Consider the following 22,351-nt stretch of genomic DNA (forward strand, 5'->3'; position numbering starts at 1 on the left):
AACCCATAATATTCTTGGAAATTTCCCTGTAACTACTTGTTAAATCGTACATTGAAAGTTATCACCTTTTTGCATATATGTTATATTCCACAGTAAGGAAATAGCTGAAACTGTGGAACTGTAGCCCATAACATTCTTTGAAATTTGCTAACTACTTGTTAAATTGCACTTGGAAAGTTATCACTTCTATGTAAATATGTTATATGCCACAATAAAAAAATTCATGATAAATTTTAAAACATTTTTTATTTCAGGAAGAAGTCCACAGGCAAACAGCTTAAAATAAAGGAAGATTTGCTTCAAGTCCAGGTAACATTCTCTCTCTATATTCATGTATATTTGATTAATAAGTATGGTGATAATTATATGTATAGAAAACAGAAGTCTGTGAATATGTATGCATGTGTGTTTGTGGACTAAAATTCTTCCTGGGATATTTCTTTCTTGCTTGTTGACTTTTCCCAGCAAGTTTCAGAAAATAAAATAGTAAATCCAGACTTGTTTACTATTATAGTTATAAAAATTACCGTGGTTTACTCAACTAGAGACAATGTCATGGAATCAAGAATCTCATATTTGGAGGCACGAGTTCTTATTAATTATGTGTCTTTGGACAAGTCCTTTTAACTTATTTGGACTTCATTATTTCACCACCAAAAGGAGTAAAACAATAGCTGCCCCAACTATCTCAAACATATTTGAGATGTAAGAAGCAAATGAGAAAAATTCCTTCCTAAACTGTAAAGTATATGGCCCACTTTTTGTATGTGTTCCAATAAAAGGAATACAAGTAAAGTTATTTCATTTTGGCTTTGGAATACTTTTTTCTTGTACTGTAAGTTAACATATTAATAACTGTCATAGCATCATACCACCAATTTCAGTGGGTGATGGAATTATGTGTCCCAGAAGTACACCTGAATGCTTCAAGAATTAGCATGCATTTGGGAAAATATGAGTGCTGTTTGAGATACTGAATATAAAATATCCAAATTTATGGTATTAGTTTTCTTTTGCATAACCAATGACTACAAGGTTAGCAGCTTAAAACAACATGCATTTATTATCTCTCAGTGTCAGTGGATCAGAGTCTGGCCAAGACTTAGCCAGGCCCTATGCTCAGGGTCTCACCACATTGCAATCAAGGTATTGCCTGGTGTTCTGGTTTGCTACAGCTGCTGTTATGTAAAATACCAGAAATGAATTGGCTTTTATAAAGGGGGTTTATTAGGTTGCAAATTTACAATTCCAAGTTCATAAAAGAATCCAAACTAAGGTATCGTCAAGAGGATGCCTTCACTGAAGAAAGGCCAAAGGCATCTGGAACACCTCTGTCAGGTGGAAAGGCACATGGCCACCATTGGGTGAGTCACATCTCCATGGAAACAATCAAAAGGTTCCACCCAACAAGATTGGATTAAAAGATCATGGCTCTTCTGGGATCCATAAGTTTCAAAATGACACAACTGGGTCTCCTTTCAGGCTCAAGTGTTTGTGGCAGAATTCCATTCCTTACAGTTATAGAACTGAGGCTCTGAGCTTTTAGAGGCTGTTTGCAGTTCCCTTCCACACTGCCTTCTCCATGGGCAGTTCACATCATACCAGCTTGCTTCTTTAAAGCCAGCAGGAGAGGCTCTTTCTTGTTTGCTAAGACAGAGTCTTAAATAACATAATGTGATCATGGCAGTCATGTCCATCATTTTTCTATATTCTATTGGCTGGAAGGAGGTCACAGATCCCATTCACACTCAAGGAAGTAGATTATACAGGGCTTAATTCCAAAGTTGGAGATCATTGGGATCATCTTAGAATTTTGCCTATTACACTTACTGACTAGCTTATTTTAGATAGAATGGCATTAATTTAAAAAGTTTATTAGAAACTCATATTGTTAATATTATAAATCTCAAAGCCAATTTTATTTTAAGTTACTTTTTCTGTATTTAAAGTCAAAGTATTCTATGGAGGTATAATTTTTCTGGAGAGAGGATCTATGGATTTAATGAGAATTTTAATTGAATTTATTTTCTTTACCCTCCAACTTTCTATTGCGATCCACCACTGATCTAGGCCCTTTTACAGAGATCCATAGAAACTACAAAGTGACTTGCTTAGGGTTAGAGAGTGAATTAGTGGTGAAATCTGAACTGCAAACAGCTTTCTGAATCCTGCTCAGCATTTGCAATTATATTGAAATTAATTAAATTTTGCTTCCCCATGCAGGCATGAATAGAAGAATCAGCTGATGTGACAATATATTTGTTTAAGTAATTATAATGCTTATAAAATATTTAGTAAGTCATATAAAACTTTATTTTAGTTTTTGTATGAACTATTAGTTGTTCACCTCTTAGTTAGAATATCAGTACTCCAGTAATGATACTTAAGTTTGTTTAAAATATATGTGACAAGGTAATCCATTTGAACCCAAGTCTGTCTCTTATATTATACATATGGGTCCTGGGCTAAGGGTCAAATGGGTGTTTAAATCAAGCCCACGCTTTGCTTGCCAACTGCACACCCTAACATAGGGCTGCATTTGCGTAGACAAAGGCACTTTTTCTTATTCATGCAAAGATACTGCATGGGGTGGCAGTCAGTAGCTGAAAGTGTACTTAACAAAAATTCATGCTTAGATAAAATGATATAAAATAGTTTGTTTACTCTATTAATATCTTTTTGATTTTCAGATTACTTGTTGAAAACTAGAGTACATTTACTCTAGGTAAATATTTATTAGGTGGGTGATTGGCAGCTTTATCATATGAAGATAATGAAGGAAGGATAAATGTATTTTTGTAAGCTAAAATTTTAGAAAATGGAAATAATTGTACATATTTGAATATTTTATTGGTCAAATCATGTACACCATTTTTGTGTACCTTATTTTAGAGGAGGAACCTCAGAGATGTTAATTAACTTTGCCAGGTTTATAGAATTATTAGGTGAATTTTGGTTGGACTGGATAGTCAAGAACCCTCTCTTCTTGTATTTGGGAGGTTAATATGACTAAGTGTTTAAATTAACATATTACTTCCCCATTTTATGTCTCTTTTCAAGGGTCATTAATTTCCTAAAATTACAGAACCGTCATTTAGTTTCTTTTGCATAGTGCCAAGAACTATTTGGCTTTCTGTTAAAACTACATAATAAATTGCTTTCCTTCTGCCCAGACGTGAATCCCTAATATGAATATAAACAGTAAATGTAATTATATTCTATATATACTTTGGATAAATTTGGCACATGTAGTATAATATAGTAAAGGATGTAAAGAATTGATAACTAAATATGGAATTTTTTTTTTTCAGAATTTAAGGTCACTAAAGAATTTTATAGCTAAAATATGTTAGCATATATTTGAGACATAATGTCACAGGCTAATTTCAATATAATAAATGCTCATATGAAAAAGAGCTATGATATAATAACTGAGAAGATGGAGTTAGAAAACAGGAGGGATTTCTAAGCAGATGTAACACGTGGAAATACAAAGCCTTGAGGGAACAAAGGCTATTTGGGGAAGTTCAAGTATTTAGGTATGACAAGAGTTTTGGATTAAAAAGAGGAGTAACAGGAAGACTGATAGGGGCTATCAGTACCGATGATATCAGCAGTGTGGATTTTGTTGAGTATGAAATGGGGAAATTCATGAAGATTATTAAGAGTGATTCACTTGGCATTTTTATTGAGGTCATTCTTTCAGCTGTATGGAAGATGAATTTTAGAGTAGGGTTTGTATTTTGAGAGTTGGTGGAGAATAGATAGATTTTTGCAATGGTTTAACTGAGTGATAATTATAAATTATATTAATTTATTAAGATATAATTGTAAACAGTATTTTTGTGTAATCTATATTTTACTGTTGCTAAGTAAGAAGATTTAAGGTTATAAAAATATTGATCCTTTCAAATTAATGTATAAATGTAAGCCTTTTCTAATCAGAATTCAAAACAGACTTTTTAAAAAGGAGTACTTTGAAGACTATGTAGAACTTAACCTATAAAATCACCTCAGAGACTTTTAAAAAAAAATGTTAACTCTGATCACTTTTCCACACCTTTCCAATTCCTTTTATGGTTATTGGTGCATCTATTTTGGTAATTTTTATTTTGATATACATTTATCCATTTCTAATAGTTTTCAAAATTTATTGCTTAGAATTTTACACTATGTTGTCTTAAGTTTCTTTTTAATTTATTTTTTCTGTCTGTGTGTTTCTGACTCTTTTCTCATTTCCAAAAATATTTGGTATTTTTTTGTTTCCATTATTTTCCTTATAATCAGGTTTGTCAGGGGATTATATATTGTAGATGTTTTCAGTTAGTGATTTTTGGGTTTTATGTAGCTGTTGTCTCTTATTTCTTGTTGCTGTTATTGTTTCTTTTCTGTTTAATTACTTTCAGTCTTTATCTTTATTAATTTCTTTTACTTCATTGGGTTTATTTTATAGTTTGTTTCATATTTTCATTAATTGTATACTGGTTGCACATTTAAGTCATTTATTTTTAGGTTTTGTTTAATAATAATAAATACTATCCAGGCTAAACATTTTTCATTGAATAGAACTTTCTCTGTATTTCATTGGGATTTGAAATTCTCTTTGTTTCAAAAAGTTTTTAGTTCTTTTCATTGTTGGCTTACAGTTTTATGGAATCAACATCAGAAAATGTGGCATAAAAAGTCTCTACTTTTAGGAATTTTAAAAGGTTTTCTTTGTGGTCAAGTGCATATGTTTGTTTCAGTTATCTAGTGCTCTATAACAAACTACATCAAAACTTAGAGGTTAATTCATCAACGATAAATTTCTTTGTACTGTTTTTGGGTGGGAGGAGGGTTGGGTCAGTTCAGCTGGATGGTTCTGTACCAAAGTGTGTTAGCTGAATTCACTTCATGTGGCTTCACTCAGCTGTGAAATGTTCAAGACGGCTTCCCTCATAAGTCTTGGGGTAGCTAGAATGGCTACAGGATGGCTGAATCTTTCTCTCTTGTGTGGTCACTTATCATTCAGTAGTCAAGCCCAAGCCTTCTTATATGGCAGCCATATCCCAAAAGAACAGAACTCATGTCTCTCTTGCAATATCTTATTGTTTATTACTAAAAGAAGTTGAATGATACTTTCATATCATGGCTAGAAATTTCCTTAGCAAGATCCAAAGTTCATTAAGTATATATATTTTTTTCATTAGGTATATTTTTAACATTGCAAATTACTACAGGCCTGAGTCTTATTAGTTGTTCTGTCACTAGATAGCAGAGTCCTTTCTACACCTTTTCTAGCCTCCATTAACAATTTTACAGCCTCACTGCCTTCTGTAGCCTCCACTAGCAGTTTGCCCTTCCTCTAGTCTTTGCCAATAACCTTCTTTTCTGGTCTTCACTAATAGTCTCCTTAACACCCTTCCAACTTTTGTTCACCTGCTGAACTCAAAGCCAGTGCCATATGTTTTAGGTTTTTGTTGTTACACCATCCCACTTACCAGTATTTTTATTTCAGTTACCTATTGCTGCATATCAAACTACCCCCAAATTTAGTGGAGTAAAACAATAATGATTTATTATTTTTCACAATTCTTGATTTTGCTGGAATTAGCTGGAAAATGTTTCTGTTTGATAACATGTTGACTGAGGTCACTTGTGTGGGACCTCCTCCTGGAGCTGGAAACATCCATGGTTGTTTCTGTCACTTGTCTGTTGTTTCATTATTCAGTAGTCTATCCAAGCTTATTTACATGGTGGCTGGATCCCAAGTGGGCTAAAACAAAAATAGCAATGCTTCATACAGTCAAGGATTGGAAGTCCTTGAAGTTTTTTTTTTTTTTTTTTTACCACATTCTGTAAGGAAGTCATAAAGACCAACCCAGGTTGAAGGGAGGAGTGCATATACATATAGGAGTGACAGGAATTGTTGGTGGTCATTTATGGAAATAATCCAACACAATATTCAATTTTTAAAATGTTCTAATGGCATAAAACAATGCAGACTTTCTATTCCTAGGTATAGCAGATAAATTTTGCTAAGTAAAGTTCTCCAAAATTTGGTGACTCAATTCAGCAAAGATTCATTATTTTTCCATTCTCATTTGGCCTTTTGTTTTTTTTTTCTGATGAGAGGCAAACAGTCATTCAAATCATCATTTCCCCATAATTGCTTTTGGCTGCTTCCAAGATTTCCTCTTTTTTCTTGGTTTTCAAAAGTTTGATTATCATATCTATAGGATAATTTTCTTTGTATTCATCAGGTTGGGGTTTGCTGAGTATCTTGAGTATGTAAATTTATGACTTCCACCAAATTAACTACTCCTTTTCAAGTACTTTTTCTAAGGCGTCCATTTTCTCTTCTTTTTATGGGACTGTGATTATGTGATAGACTATTTGATATTATCCCCCAGGTTCCTGCAACTCTGTCTTTTTTTTCCTAATCTTTGTTCTCTTTGTCTTCAGAATGGATAATTTCTATTGATCTGTCTTCAGGTTTGTCAACTTTTCCCACTGTCATATAATCTGCTCCTAATTACATCCAGTAAATTTAAAAATCCATATATTTTATTTTTCAGTTCCAGAATTTCTGGTTCTCTGCTGATACTTTTAGCTGTTTATCCATTATAAGCATATTTCCCTTTATATTGAACCTTTTATAATAGCTGCTTTAAAAATTCTGGTATGCTAATTCTAAAATCTGGATTATTTGGGGATCCTTCTCTGTCCATTGTCTTTTATTTTAAAGGAAGTTGTATTTTCCTGTTTCATCAAACATTAAATAATTCTGAATTGTATCCTGTATATCATGAATATTATTTTGTTGAGACTCTGGATTCTGTTATATTCCTTTGAAAATTGATAACTTTTTTTTTGCTTTGATATATAATTGACATTGGATGCAATAAATAAGTTCTGTATTTAAACACCAGTTCAAATAGCATTTCAGTTTTTTAGTTTTTGCTAGCCTGCTCTGAGTCCTCCCTATACATTTGTGGTTTAAGGGTCAGGCAGAGATTTGGATCGAGTTTATATTGAGTTTGGGCCTCCCTCTTTGGTTCTCTTCTTTGTGCAATTTTCCCCTGATATTTCCAGTGACTGTGATTGCCCTAAACTCTGTTCTCTGGTTCTTGGGTTATAAAAACTCAGGTTTCCTATCAGTTCTTATGTACCCTGCCTTGTGCAGACTAGGGCTTACACTCAGACTAGAAGCCATGAAAATGAGAATCTTACCTCAGTAGGTAAGATTCTTCCCTTTTCCCAAATGGCACCTTCTCTAAAGAATCTATCTATTCTTCATTGCTCTCCAGTATTGATAGTTTTATTTTGCCAAAAGTTTCTGGTTGTTATGTGTGGCAGGGTTTGTCCAGTAGGAACTTGATCTTCCACGTAAGAAGTAGAGCTGGGGACTATAGTTTTGGTTCCTCAAACTGTCTTCCATCTGATAGGGAATTCCTGAATCTTTTTTTTTTAACTTTTTATTGTGAAATACTTTCAACCTACAGGACAGTTACAAAAATAATAGAAGCCTCACAAGAGAGCTCCAACAAACCTTATCCCCCCGGATACCCAGATCCACCAATTTTAACATGTTGACACATTTGTCATATCATTCTATCTATCATTATCTATCTATCTATCTATCTATCTATCTATCTATCTATCTATCTATCTTTTATCTATCTCCCTATCATCTATCATTTATCTATCCTGTTATTTATCAACCCATTCTCTGAAAAATTGAATATAGTTTGTATATCTCATTCTACTTAACACTTACTACTGCTATGTACACTCCTAAGAACAAAGATATTCACTTATGTAACCACCTTAAGTACAGTTATCAAGTTCAAGAAATTTAATATTGATATAAAGCATACACTCTATATTATGATTTTTTTCACAGTCCAAATTGTCCCTTTGAGCCTTTTCTCTTCCCTTGTTAGAGCCCTTCCAGGATCATATATTGCATTTAGTTGTCATTGTCTCTTTAGTTACTCTTTTTTTTTTTTTTTTTAAATTTTGGGAACATATGTACAACATATGGTTTCCCATCTCAAACACTCCCAAGCATACTGTTCAATGGGAATGATCACATTCAAAATATTATTGTGCCTTCATTACCTTCTAGTATGAAAATATTCCCATCCCCCCAAACAGAAATCCTAGACCTGTTATGCATTAACTTCCCTTCATCCTTCCTTCTCACACCTGGCAATCTGTACTCTAATTTCTCTGATTTTTTCTTTATACTTACCATGGGGCTTAAATTTAACATTCTTAATCTATAACAATCTTGTTTGTTTTGATACCACTTAACTTCAGTAGTATACACCAACTATGTTCCTATATCCCTCTGTCTCCCCACCTTTATATAGTTCTTGTCACAAATTGCATGTTTACACATTATGAATTCAAAACCACTGGTTTATTATTACATTTTATGACTGTAGGAAGTAAACAGTGGAGTTGCAAATCAAAAATACAATAGTTCTGATTTATTGATGTGTTATATTATGTTAATTGATTTTATTATGTTGAACCAGCCTTGAATACCTGAATAAAACCAACTTGGTCATGGTGTATAAACTTTTAATGTGCTGCTGTATTTGATTTACAAGTATTTTGTTGAGGATTTTGCGTCTATATTCATTAAAGACATTGGTCTGTAATTTTCTTTTCTTGCTGTATCTTCACCTGGCTTTGTATTAGGGTGATGTTGACTTCATAGAATGAGGTAGGTAGCTTTCCCTCCTCTTCAGTTTTTTGAGGAGTTTGAGCAGGTTTGGTACTAATTCTTTCTTAAATGCTTGGTAATTCACATGTGATGCCATCTTGTCCTGGACTTTTCTTTTTTGGGAGTTTTTTTGATGACTGATTCAGTCTCTTTACTTGTGATTGGTTTGTTGAGGTCATCTATTTCTTCTTGAGTCAATGTTGGTTGTTTGTACTTTTCTAGGAAGTTGTTCATTTCATCTAAGTTGTCTAGCTTGTTAGTATGCAGTTCATAGTATCCTTTCATTAGCTCCTTTATTTCTGTGGGGTCAGTAGTTATGTTCCCACACCCATTTCTGATTTTATTTATTTGCCTCCTCTCTCTTTTTCTTTGAAAGCCTAGCAAAAGGTCCATTAACTATATTGATTTTCTCAACGAACCAACTTCTGGTTTTGATTCTCTTTATTGTTTTCATGTTCTCAATTTCATTTATTTCTGCTCTAGTCTTTTTAAAAACTTCTTCTATTTATTTTGGGGTTAGATTGCTTTTCTGTCTCTAGTTCCTCCAGGTGAACAGTTAATTCCTCAATTTTTTTTCTTTCTTCTTTTTTATATAGGTATTTAGGGGCATACATTTCCCTCTCACACTGCCTTTGCTGCATCCCATAGGTTTTGATATGTTGTGTTCTCATTTTCATTTGCCTCAAGATATTTACTGATTTCTCTTGTAATTTCTTGCTTGACTCACTGGTTATTTAAGAGTGTGTTGTTTAGCCTCCATATATTTGTTAATTTTCCAGGCTTCTGCCTGTTATTGATCTCCAACTCCATTCCATTGTGATCCAAGAAAGCACTTTGTATAATTTTGATCTTTTTAAATTTATTGAAACCTGTTCTGTGACCCAACATGTGGTCTGTCCTGGAGAATGATCCATGAGCACTTGAGTAAAACATATATCCTGCTATTGTTTTGTGCAACATTCTGTAAATGTCTGTTAAGTCTAGTTCATTTGTCATATTATACAACATGTCTGTTTCCATATTGACCCTTGTCTAGATGTTCTATCCATTGATGAAAGTGGTGTATTGAAGTCACCAACTATTATTGTAGGAGTGTCTACTTCTCGCCCCAGAGTTGTCAGTGTTTGCTTCGCGTATTTTGGGGCACTCTGGTTTGGTGCATAAATATTTATGTTTGTTATGTCATCTTGATGGATTGTCTCTTTTATTAATACAAAGTGTCCTTTTTTGATGTTATTAATTGTTTTACATTTGAAGTTCAATTTGTTTGATATTCGTATAACTACCCCCTGCTCTTTTCTGGTTGTTGTTTGCATGAAATGTCTTTTTCCAACCTTTCACTTTCAACCTGTTTTTGTTCTTTGGTCTTAAGTGAGTCTCTTGTAGGCAGCATATAGATAGATCCTGTTTTTTTTTGTTTTTTAATCAGTCCCATCAATCTATGCCTTTTTATTGGGGAGTTTAATCCATTAACATATAATGTTTATACTGTAAAGGCTATACTTTATTCAGCCATTTTGTCTTTTGGATTTTATCTTAAGATCTTATTTTTTTCTCTTTTTCCTCTATTAGTTGCTACTCTTCATTTCTAGGCTCTTCTCCAAATCTCTCTCTCCTGTCTTTTCATATCTGTCTATAGCTATCCGTTTAGTATTTCTCATAGAGCAGGTCTCTTGGTCATGAATTCTCTGTGTCCATTTATCAGTAAATATTTGAAACTTTCCCTCATTTTTTGAAGGATAGTGTTGCCTGATATAGAATCCTTCATTGGCAGTTTTTCTTTTCCAGTATCTTAAATATATCGTACCACTGACTTCTTGCCTCCATTGTTTCTGCTCAGAGACCTGCACTTAGTCTTATCGAGGTTCCCTTGTATATGATGGATTGCTTTTCTCTTGCTGCTTTCAGAATTCTCTCTTTGTCTTTGACATTTGACAATCTGATTAGTAAGTGTCTTGGTGTAGGTCTGTTTGGATCTATTCAATAGTTAGTGGTATGCTGCACTTCTTGGACCTGCAATTTTATATCTTTCATAAGGTTGAGAAATTTTCATTGATTATTTCCTCTATTATTCTTTCTGCCCCTTTACCTTCTCTTCTCTTTCGGGGACACCAATTAAACACATATTTGTGTGCTTCATGTTGTCATTCATTTCCCTGATACCCTGCTCATATTTTTCCATTCTTTTCTCTATCTGTTCTTCTGTGTGTAGAATTTTAGATGTCCTGTCTTCTAGTTCACTAATCCTTTCGTCTGCCTTTTCAAATCTGCTGCTGCATGTCTCCATTGTGTTTTTCATCTCTTCTCTTGTGCCTTTCATTCCCATAAGTCCTGCCATTTGTTTGTTTTTTTTTTTTTTCAAGCTTTCAAGTTCTATATGGACACCTGTGTCTTCTTTATATTCTCCATCTCTCTTGCCACATTTTCCTTCAAGTCACTGATTTGATTTAGAAGATTTGTTTGAACATCTTTAATTAGTTGTTTCAACTCCTGTTTCTCACTTGAGGTGTGATTTTGTTCCTTTGGTTAGGTCGTATCTTCATTTTTCCTTGTATGAGTCATGATGTTTTTGCTGGTGTCCAGGCATCTGATTTTCTTGCTTAGTTTATTCTGTAGTCATCTCCTCTCTTTTGCCTAGGGTTTTTTGTTGGTTGGCTTTGTATTCTATCTTTTCTTCGTCTCTCTTACTGACCAATTGTCAGGTTGGCTGTGCCCCCAGTCTGCCTGAAAAACCAAGCACCCACAGCAACATGCCTCAGAGATGTGGGGTAGACAGTGGGCACCACAGCAAGGTCTCTGAATATTGGTAAAAACATCTGCTGGCTCCCATCAGTGCTCTCTTTTTCACAGAATAGCAAGACCTTGGTTTGTTTTAGGGTACCATTTTAATAGTTGGGTGGTCTGTATTTCCAGGCTAAAACAGGGGCTTGTTCTGGTGCAGTGGGTCTAGACCAGCTCCAGTGGGACTGAAATAGTGTCTGGATAGGCTATGAAGAGCCGTTCAATTCCCTTGCAGTTTCCAGTCTGTCCAGCAGATGGCGCTATTTGGTAATTTACTCATCCTCAGAAGCAGTTTGACTTGACGTCCAGGCTGCCTTTGACCCAACAGGCTGAAATTGCAAGTTTCCTGAGCCCTCACTTTGCTGGCCAAAATCTGGCTCAATGTGGGGCTGTGTTCCCCACTTTATTTGTGGCAGAGGATTCCCCCAGCTGTGTCAGTTTTCATCTGACCCCCAGGCAAGGAAACGGACCCCTGCTGTTGTTTCCCTCAGGAGTGAGGGAAGGACTTCCAGATGGAGGGCTGGAAAAACAGTCTCTGTCCATGTTTTCTCAGACTCTTTGTCATCCACTGATTTGGGCCTTGAAATGTCCTTCCTTGTCCCCTGGTCTCCAAATGGGGGGTCTGTCTCACTTCTGTGAGAGAATTTATATTCTGTGTCACTGGTGTGAGGGATCCCAGTTGCTGTGAGAGACCAAGTGAAGGGGAGGAGAGAGGACTGGTCAGTCCAGGATGGGATTTACCTACCTGATATTTATCTCTGTCTTCAATTTGTCATTTGTAGGGATCTTCTCCAATCTATATCTTCCTCCAGAGTTCTGAATAATTCAGAATTGTCCTTTTAATTTCATTGATTTTCTGGGGAGAGATTTTCAGCTGCTGTTTATGTCATCATATTGATGACAACACCCTTCTTGGTAGTTTTTTTAAATTCAGTTTTATTGACTATATTCACATACCTTACAGTTATCCACAGTGTATAATCAATTGTTCACAGTACCATCATTTAGTTGTGCATTGATCACCACAATCAATTTTTGAACATTTTCCTTATTCCCCCCCCCAAAAAAAGAATAAGTAGAAAAGTAGAAAAGAACACCTAAAACATTCCATCCCCCATCCTACTCTATTTTTCATTTAATTTTTGTCTCCATTTTTCTACTCATCTATTCATACACTTGATAAAGAGAATGTGAACCACAAGGTTTTCACAATCACACAGTCACCATGTAAGCTACATAGTTATACAATTGTCTTCAAGAATCAAGGATACTGGGTTGCAGTATCAGGTATTTCCTTCTAGGTATTCCACTACATTAAAAACTAAAAATTGGTATCTATATAGCACATAAGAATATTCTCCAGAATGATCTCTTGACTCCACTTGAAATCTCTCAGGCATTGAAACTTTATTTTGTTTCATTTCAGTTCCCCCTTTTGGTCAAGAAGATTTTCTCAATCCCATAATGCTCGGTCCAGGCTCATTCCTGGGAGTCATGTCCTGCATTGCCAAGGAGATTTATACTCCTGGGAGTCATGTCTTACATAGCAGGAAGGGCAGTGAGTTTACCTGCTTCGTGGACTTAGAGAGAGAGGTCACATCTGAGCAACAAAGGGATTCTCTGGGGGAGACTGTTAGGCACAATTGTAAGTAGGCTCAGCCTCTCCTTTGCAGTAACAAGCTTCATAAAGGCAAGCCCCAAGATTGACGGCTCAGCCTACTAAATTGGTAGTCCTCAATGTTTGTGAGAATATCAGTAATAACCTGGGTGGGGAAGTTAATATTTCTGCATATTCCCCCAGTTCCTCAGGGGGGCTCTGCAAATACATTGTTGATAGGTTTTTGATGACTGATTCTATCCCTTGTGGTTGGTTTGTTGAGGTCTTCTGTTTCTTTTCGAGTTAGTGTAGGTTGTTAGTGTGTTTCTAGGAAGTTGTCAATTTCATCTAAGTTGTCTAGTTTGTGAGTCTATAGTTGTTCATTGTAACCACTTATAATCTTTTTTATTTCTTTGGGGTCCATTGTCTCCTTGAGTCTTTTTATGTTTAATAGAATCCACTCCTTTTTTTAAAAGCCAGAACAATGTTTATTTTTTGTTAAAAATGGAGATGCTTATTTTCATAAAGTTTGAAAAGTTTCTATTTAAATATTTCAAGCCTAGAGTAAAGAAGAAATGAAATTATTAACTTGTAGTTGTAATTTGTCAGATTCAAGGTCATTTTGCCTGTGGAAAATCAGTAGGAAGCTGTAGCTACAGGCATAATCCATCATCATGCCTGAGAAGATGCATTTAAATGCTTATGCTCAAATCATTGTCTTGGCTTTTATGGATTTTGGAAAGATAGTAATTGCAAAAATAAATTAGTAAAAACGAAATACCAAAGTGAATTTTTTTTTTTTTTTCTCATTACATCCTAGAAAGTGGTATTTGCTCTGGAAATTGAGAACAGATTACTTCAGGAACAACTGAAACAGGCCTTACAGGTAAAATTGTTAAAATTGTTGGAATGTATAAAGACCTTTTTCAGTGAGTAATTTTTACTTTGTAAAATAATATGTCTATATATTTTTCTATTTTGGCAATTTAAAATATATTGATTTTATGCATTAGGAATATATTAATAAAAACTAATATTCATTTTTATTAAAAACTCAGTAAGTTGGTAAGAAAACTAAACTTGCTAAATTGAATAAAGGAAATTTATTTCAAACTTGTAGACAATATAATACTTAAAAGAAAAATACTACCAGCATTCCAATTAAACTCAGTTAAACTAGGATGTTCACTGTTATTGTTCTTTTCTAAATTCTAGCCACACAATAAGAAAAGAAATGAAAGAAGCTACAAGCATTTTCATAAAAGCTTAAAAAAATATAATTATTTGTAGATTATATAATTCTCTTTCAGAAAAATGCAAGATAATGTATTAATAATGGAGTTTAAAAAGGTAATTGGGAAAAAATTTTTATTAAAAAGTATTAGGCTTCTATTTATCAGTTAGAAAACATAATAGAAAAATTATATTCATAATATTAATCTAACATAATAGTAGGAAACAACACATTTAACATATATACAGAGGTTTATATGAAGAAAATATAATACTTTAGCAAAGAACAAGGATGAACATTGAAGAAATTGAAATTTGTGGTTTTGGTTTTGAAGACAATATTATAAATATTTCCATTTCCATTTTCCTGAAATTAATATACAAACTGAAAGCCATTTATTTTCAAATATGAATGGATTTTTTAGCTTAAGAAAATTGTTGTAAGATATATTGAGACAAGAAACTGGTAGTTTTACAAAAGGAGGACAATTAGGGAGGAGTTATTCATCCAAAAATTAATATATGATATAAACTTATAATAACTAAAGCACTGTTTTACAGGCTCTGATACTGAATGGAAAGTTGAGAAACAGATTCCAATGACCATAATAATTTAGGATATTATAAAGTTTTATTGTTTAAATTTGTCATAAAAGGATAAAATATTCATAAAAAGTAAATTATTGGGAAAAAATAACATTAGGTTTCTATTTCATACAATACACAAAAAAGAAGTTGAAGATTGGTTTAAGTTCCAAAATTAAGTAATGAATTGTGAAAATATTGGGGCAACATGGAGTAAACAGTTATGTGGTTTTGGTTAGAGCTAGGCTTGCTAGGCATTATGTCACACAAAGGAATATGTTAATGTAAATGGCTATACATAGGTTTAAATTTTTTTATGGAAAAATAATAAGGGAAAGATGTAAGTGGAAAAATGTATACAAAATGGTTATATGAATTTTTTTACAAATTTACAAACCTTCAAGAAATATGAATAGCACTTTCCCAAAATAGACAAAGGACACAAATAGGGCAATCAGAATTCAGAAACACACATGAGCAATAAATGCATACAAATATATTCAACCTCACTAGTTATCAAATAAATACAATTTAAAATAACAGCAGGATTCATTTTTAATCTATAATTTCTGTAAAAATTCAAGGAATGGGAATATCTATTATTTCTGGATATATGCTAAAATGAGCAATTTTCACACCCTTTTTATTATCAGTATGAATTGATACCTATCTGGGAGAAAATATATAGAGAAAACTTGGAAAATGCATAACCTTTTCACTCAATAGTCCACTTCTAAAAATTTATTCTAAGCAAGAAAAAGGGTACAGACATTTTGTAGAAGTATGTATTTTCTAATATTATTTTTTAGCAAAAATTTAAAAATGACCTAAATGTCTATGAAGAAGAAAGTTGCTAAATGAATTATGATATATTGTTAGATGTTACGTCTTCTATCTATTCTGATTTAGATGTATATTTATTGTCACTGAAACACATCGAGGACATTATGCAATGAAAATAAAAGACTATGAGTATATATAATGTTATCCAATCTAGATAAAAATTGGAAAAACAAATATATATGCATTAGCTATATATTATTATTATATATATATAAGGCTATTATTTAGAAATAATTAAGGATATCTATCAAAATGTTAACTGATTTTTCTCTGTATGGTGAGATTACTTGTGAACTTTATTTTTGTTGGTGCATATATTCTCTCATACAAACAACTTATTGGCATAATTACAAAAAGCAACATTTTAAAGGAAATTTGTGTTCTGGAAGAAATAAATTATCTTCCACATCTTTTTTCAGTCTTTGGTATTGTGGGTATTGATTCTTTTGTTTACAATCTATCACTTTTTATAATGTATAACTTTTATTAATTTTTATTGTATCTGTATAATAATTGGGGCCTTTAAAAAAATAATAGCCAGGAGAGTCTCCTGGGCATAAAAATAACCCTTAAAATGGGTTCTTCACAGTTTTTAATTTTAATTGCAGAGCTATTAAATTGTAGATTAAACAAATGGCTTCATTTAGCTTTCTCCAACTCAGTGAAAGTTTAAGAAGTAATGTGAGCATGAATATGTGCAGATTTCTAAAGGTTGGCTTATTGACAGGAAAATGTCACTAAATAATGCTTGATAAACTGTTGTTTTTTAAAATGCAGGAAGCTGAAAGAGCCAAGCATCAACTTGAATATTTCCTAAGTCAAGGAAAGGATTTAGTTAAAAATGAGAAGACCAAGACAACCATGGAAATGGGCATTGGTAAAATAAAAGTTAAAGGTGAAGATTCAGAAAATATACCATTGAAGAAAGAAAGAAGAAAAACAGCAGTTTCTGATTCAGGTGGACAAAAGACAGATGATGAAATCCAAGAACAATCAAAGGTAAGGAAATAACCAAAGTAGAGACAGTAGAATGTACTTTAAGAAATTTATCTTTCATAGTATTACTTATTTCTTTTGCATATGTTATTTAAAAAATTTTTCTCTAGGCTTTTTATCCTTGTGCTTTTGCCTTTTACCCTCTAAATTTCATTATTGTCTTGAATACCAAGCTATAACTTAAATATGAATTGATTTTGAGTGATCATTTAAGCATCTGACATCTGAGGAAACAGGGGTTCACAGACTAAAGACACTTTTCCATAAATTAAGAAAATCAAATAAATGCAGCACTGTGGGGGGGAAACTCTTGAAAAATAATTTATTTTTATCTCTGTTATGTTTATGCAGTCTGGTTGATTCAGAAGCTCTTTCTCAAACTATGTTCAGATCTGTTGATTTATTTCTATCTTAGAAGAGGAAAAACAGTCCACAAACAAGGAACTGTATCGATGAGAAATAAAAAGTCTTCAAGAGTAATATGTCCTTGTGTTAGCAGTAAGTAAGTAAGCCAAGTCCCCCATTTCATTAATAGTATTTTATACTCCTTAGTGTCCTTCCTTCTTGTTTTCACACTGAGAGTTTATGCATATTGGAGCCTGGACAGTAAAGCCAGCAAAAGGTAAATATGCCAATTAGGATATATTATGTCCCTCCAAAAGACATGTTTTAATCCAATCTTGTGGGATATTTGGATTAGGTTGTTTCCTTGGAGATATGACTCACCCAACTCTAGGTGATAGTTTTGATTAGATTATTTCCATGGAGATTTGGCCCCACCCATTCAGGGTGAGTCTTGATTAGTTTACTGGAGTCCTTTAAAAAGAGCCAACACAACCCAGATGCTTGCTAATGCTTTGAGATGCTAGCCCAGAGTTTGCTCCAGAGAAGCTAACAGAGGACAAAAAGCCTCAAGAGCCACTGAGAGAGACTTTTGGAGAGACCCAGATACTTGTTGACTCTAATGATGCTGAGAGATGCTTGGAGACTTTTGGAGGTGTTTGGAGATGCTAGCCCAGGGTCTTCTCTGGAGAAGCTAAGAGAGGAACCCAGATGCTTAGATGCACAGGAGCTGAAAAAGCTAAGAGAGACAAGCCCAGAGACATTTTGGAGAAAACCATTTTGAAACACAACCCAGGAACAAAGGACCAGCAGATGCCAGCCTCATGCCTTCCCAGCTGACAGGGGTGTTCCAGATGCCATTGGCCTTCCTTCTGTGAAGGTGTACTCTTGTTGATGCCTTAGTTTGGCCTTAGAATTGTAAATTTGTAATCTAATAAGTCCCATTTCTAAAGCCAATCCATTTCTGGTATTTTGCATAACAGCAGCATTAGCAAATTGAAACAGTAAAGTAACTAAATAGCTGAACTGAAGACCCAGTCACCTGCTTTTTGAGAGAGACCTTGAGACTATCGAACCATTTTTTATCCTTATTATCTTCCCTTTTTTTGTTTAAGTTTATTGTGAACCACATCAACTTCTACCTGGAAAAAATATATATATAAAGAAAACTGCTCTAAGGGAAAGAAAAAAATTTTAATTAAGTCAGTAAATCAGTGAATATATATGTGAAGTTCACTGAGATGAATATGAAAGTAAATGTTTCTAGAAATGCAAAGTTTGTCAGCTAAACCAGCTACTTCTTTCAACATGTCATTACCTTTTAAGACAAAGGTAAAGGGAAGCAACACAATTTCAAACATGTTGGTCATTGTATATCTGTATGTGTATATATATATATATATATATATATATATATATATATATATATATATATATGTTAGCCACTTACACCACACTGTAAGATTGCTATTAGTACCCACATTTTAAAGATGAAGAAACCGAGACTTTAAAAGAATTAAGTCAACTATGCAACATACACAGTAATGTTGAGCTAGATTTCAAATGCAGGTCTTCTGGCTCCAAAATCATGCCTGAAGATATCTTTGCCTGTCTTTATGGATGCACTCAGTGCCCTCCTTTTGTTAATACTTTGGTGTTTTGTATTTCCCAGTATTTTTTTTCCCTAAATCCAAAATGGATGCTATCGTCTGTGACAGATTAAATATACAACAAGTTAGACTAAATAGTAAAGTGAATCTGAACAGAAAGAGCATGTTCCTTACCTAAAACATTTTGTAGCCTTCAACAAGGGCAGGTGATTCTTAATGGTTTTATATACAAATTTACGTATACCTTATCTTCTTATGTATTTACTTAAACACTCTTTAGTTAAACCTCTAATATTTTGTAGGTTCTTTGCACAATGGTACGTGATATTGTTTATTCTGATTGGCCTGCTCTGCTAAATTAAACAAGAGACATCATTACTGGTGGTTTTGATACTCACCATTTTCTTATAGTAATTTTTCAGTTAACTGTAAACATCACTTCCCAACCTCTGTATTCAAATTATTTTTGCCAAGTTCACAAAGCATCTACTTTATGTTATTCTGAAGTATGCTTTTTCAGTTTTATCTCACTTATCCCATTAGCAGCACCTGACCAAGTTTGATCAGTGCACCTCACATTTATTTCTTTTTAATATGCTCTGTACTTGGGTGTAAGGACAGTTTATTTATTTACTTCCTTATATTTCTCTGGTACTCCTTTTTGATCTCATCTTGCTCTATCCATCCTTAACAGTTATTTCTCTGGGTTCTGTCCTAGATTCTCTTTTTATAGCTCATACTCTTCCGGGCATGCTTTTATACCTTCCTAGCTTCCAGTGGTACATAAATCTTTTAGCTCTAACCTAGATACACCTAATTTCCAGACCTTTTACCCACCAGCATACTGAATAAATCTACTTGAATGGACTACAAGCATCTAGAATTCATTAATCCCCAAAGAACTAACTGCCTTCTTCCCTAACATCTTTCTTTTCCCAATAGTCACAATCTCCTGGCATCTCCATCCACCTAACTGCCCAGTCTAGAAACTTGGAGGATCATTGTTGATTCTCCAGTCCTTTTTCCCCATTCTTTCAGTTTCTGTCTCAAACTATCTCAATTCTGTCCATGTTACTCCTATCTCACTGACTGTTCCCTAAGTCAAGGTGCCACCAAGACTCTAATTGTTTTCTTTCTTTCCAGAATTAACTATCTTCAATCCAGTTTCCACATTGTCATCTAGAAATCTTGAAAAAAGTGAAATCTGTTCATATTACTCCCTTTCCTAAAACTTTTAATGGATCCTATTGTTCTTGGGTTGAAGTACAACTTCCTAATTATGGTGTACCAGTTTGTATATATTATATCCCCCATAAGAAGCCATGTTCTTTGATGCAGTCTTGTGGAGGCAGACATATTAGTGTTGATTAAATTGGAATGTTTGGATTAGGTTGCTTCCATGGAGATGTGCCCCACCCAACTGTGGGTGATAACTCTGACTGGATAATTTCCATGGAGGTTTGGCCCTGCCCATTCAGCATGGGCCTTGAGTAGTTTACTAGAGCACTATATAAGCTCAGACAGAAGGAGTGAGCTTGTTACAGTCAAGAGGGACACTTTGAAGAATGCACAGGAGCTGAGAGAGGACCTGCAGTTGAGAGACAGTTTGAAGACAGCCGTTGAAAACAGCCTTTTGCTCCGAAGAAGCTAAGAGAGGACAAACGACCCAAGAGCAACTGAGAGTGATGTTTTGAAGAGGAGCTGTGGCCTAGAGAGTTACGTTCTGGGAGAAAGCCATTTTGAAACCAGAACTTTGGAGCAGATGCCAGCCATGTGCCTTCCCAGCTAACAGGTTTTCTGGACACCATTGGCCATCCTCCAGTTAAGGTACCCAATTACTGGTGTGTTACCTTGGACATTTTATGGCCTTAAGACTGTAACTATGTAAGCAAATAAACCCCCTTTTATAAAAGCCAATCTGTCTCTGGTGTTTTGCATTCCAGCAGCATTAGCAAACTAGAACATATGGTTTAAGACTTTGCCAGGTCTGATTCTTGCCAGAGACCCTATCCAGTCTCACCTCTCATTAGCAGCCCAGGCCTTTGCCCATGCCTTCAAATCCACATTTCCACAAACATGTATTTTAAGCTTCAGTTAGACTGATCTTTCAGTTCATGGAACAGATCATGGTTTCTGTCACCTCAAGCTTTTGCATATTTTGTTCTTTTTTCTTGAAACGTTGTTTCTTCCTCCCTCATTTCCTAAAATGCATCTGGTTAAAAGATGAATGAGGGACAAAAAGCTGTTATTTTTTGCTGCATAACAAATTACCGCAAAACTTAGTGGCTCAGACAACAGTTGTGAATTATCTCACATGATCTGTGGGTCAGGAATCCAGGAGTGGCTGAGCAGGGTCCCCTGGTCAGGGTCTCTCGTAAGGATGTAATTAAGGTGCAGGTCTTGGCCACATAACCTCAAGGTTTGGCTCGGGGAGGATATTCTTACAAGTTTATTCAGATAGCTGTTGTTAGGCCTCAGAAGTGGGCTGGCTGTGGGCTGGTGATATCATTTCCTTGCCAGTGGAGCCTGTCCGTGAGAATACTCAGCACATGAGTATGAGCATGAGAGAGAGAGAGGGAGGGAGAAGCCCAACCTTGCAAGTAACGTCACTCACTTTTGCTATACCCTGTTCATTAGAAGTAGTCACACTGGGTCAGCCCACTCTCGGGGTGGATACCATGCGCATGAACACCCTGAGGCTGGGCTCACTGGGAGTCCTTTTAGAGGCTGCCAACCAGAAGGACATTTGTAGAAGACTGTGAGGACTTTCGAATCCCATGTTAAGCAGTTTGGTGTTCGGTTTTCTGAAAAGGAAGAATTCCTAAATGTTTTTGGGTAAAGGAGTAACATGTAAGGTATATGTTGTTAAAAAAGTAATTGTGCATCGATGAGGCAGATGTGCTCTTCTGTTGATTCCATAACTAATGAGGTCTTTCTGTAGATATTATAACTATGAATTTATTTCACTTCTTTTGCTGACACAGTGCTCTTAGATATTATGGTGCCCTCGCTTGACTGTGGAGCTGTAACATTGCCCACATCAAGAGAGGGCTTTCTTAACTGAGATGGGAAGCTCTCAGTGCTCTTGAGTCTGAGCTTTACAGGGAAGACCTGCTTACCTTCACCCTGTGTTACTGGAGATAGAAACCTAAAATATAAAAGAAGTAAAGGAAAAATCTAAGAAACTCCTACTACTGGACATTAAATTACATTACATAAAAAGCCTGTTGTGTGTGTGTGTGTGTGTGTGTGTGTAAATAATGTGACATGTTGAAAGAAGTAGTTACTGTTTGTTTTTGTACCTGTTTTTAAGGTTATTTATTACAGTAATAGTCCTTTGTAAATTAGAAGGAGGGGCAAGAACACATAATTATCTATAAAACCCTTATTAATGTGGGATGATAATTTCTAAAAATGCTGCGAGGGTGAAATGAGATAATATTTACGAATGGCTTTGTATGTTGTGAAACACTATGTAAACATGAGTTTGGATTATTATTTAGCTCTTGTCTATTTGTCAGCCTAGGCCATATGAAAACCTCTGGTGGTATATTAGTTAATATATAGGCTAAATGTTGTGACATACAGAGCCAAAAGGTATAATGTCTCAAACACAATGGAAGTTGATTTCCTTAACTGAATAGTCCA

The 22,351-nt window shown here is 34.5% G+C and overlaps 1 protein-coding gene across 1 annotated transcript in view; it reads left to right on the top strand.

Moving 5' to 3' along the window:
* Positions 1-22,351, top strand: part of CCDC7 (coiled-coil domain containing 7) — a 329,716-nt gene that overhangs the window by 122,597 nt on the left and 184,768 nt on the right. The window contains exons 13-15 of the mRNA XM_037837696.1: positions 255-309; positions 13,915-13,980; positions 16,533-16,754. Coding sequence (XP_037693624.1) covers positions 255-309; positions 13,915-13,980; positions 16,533-16,754 — 343 coding nt within the window. The remainder of the gene's footprint in view (positions 1-254; positions 310-13,914; positions 13,981-16,532; positions 16,755-22,351) is intronic.

This window comes from Choloepus didactylus, chromosome 5 (assembly GCF_015220235.1).
Source record: "Choloepus didactylus isolate mChoDid1 chromosome 5, mChoDid1.pri, whole genome shotgun sequence".
Lineage (NCBI taxonomy): Eukaryota > Metazoa > Chordata > Mammalia > Pilosa > Megalonychidae > Choloepus > Choloepus didactylus.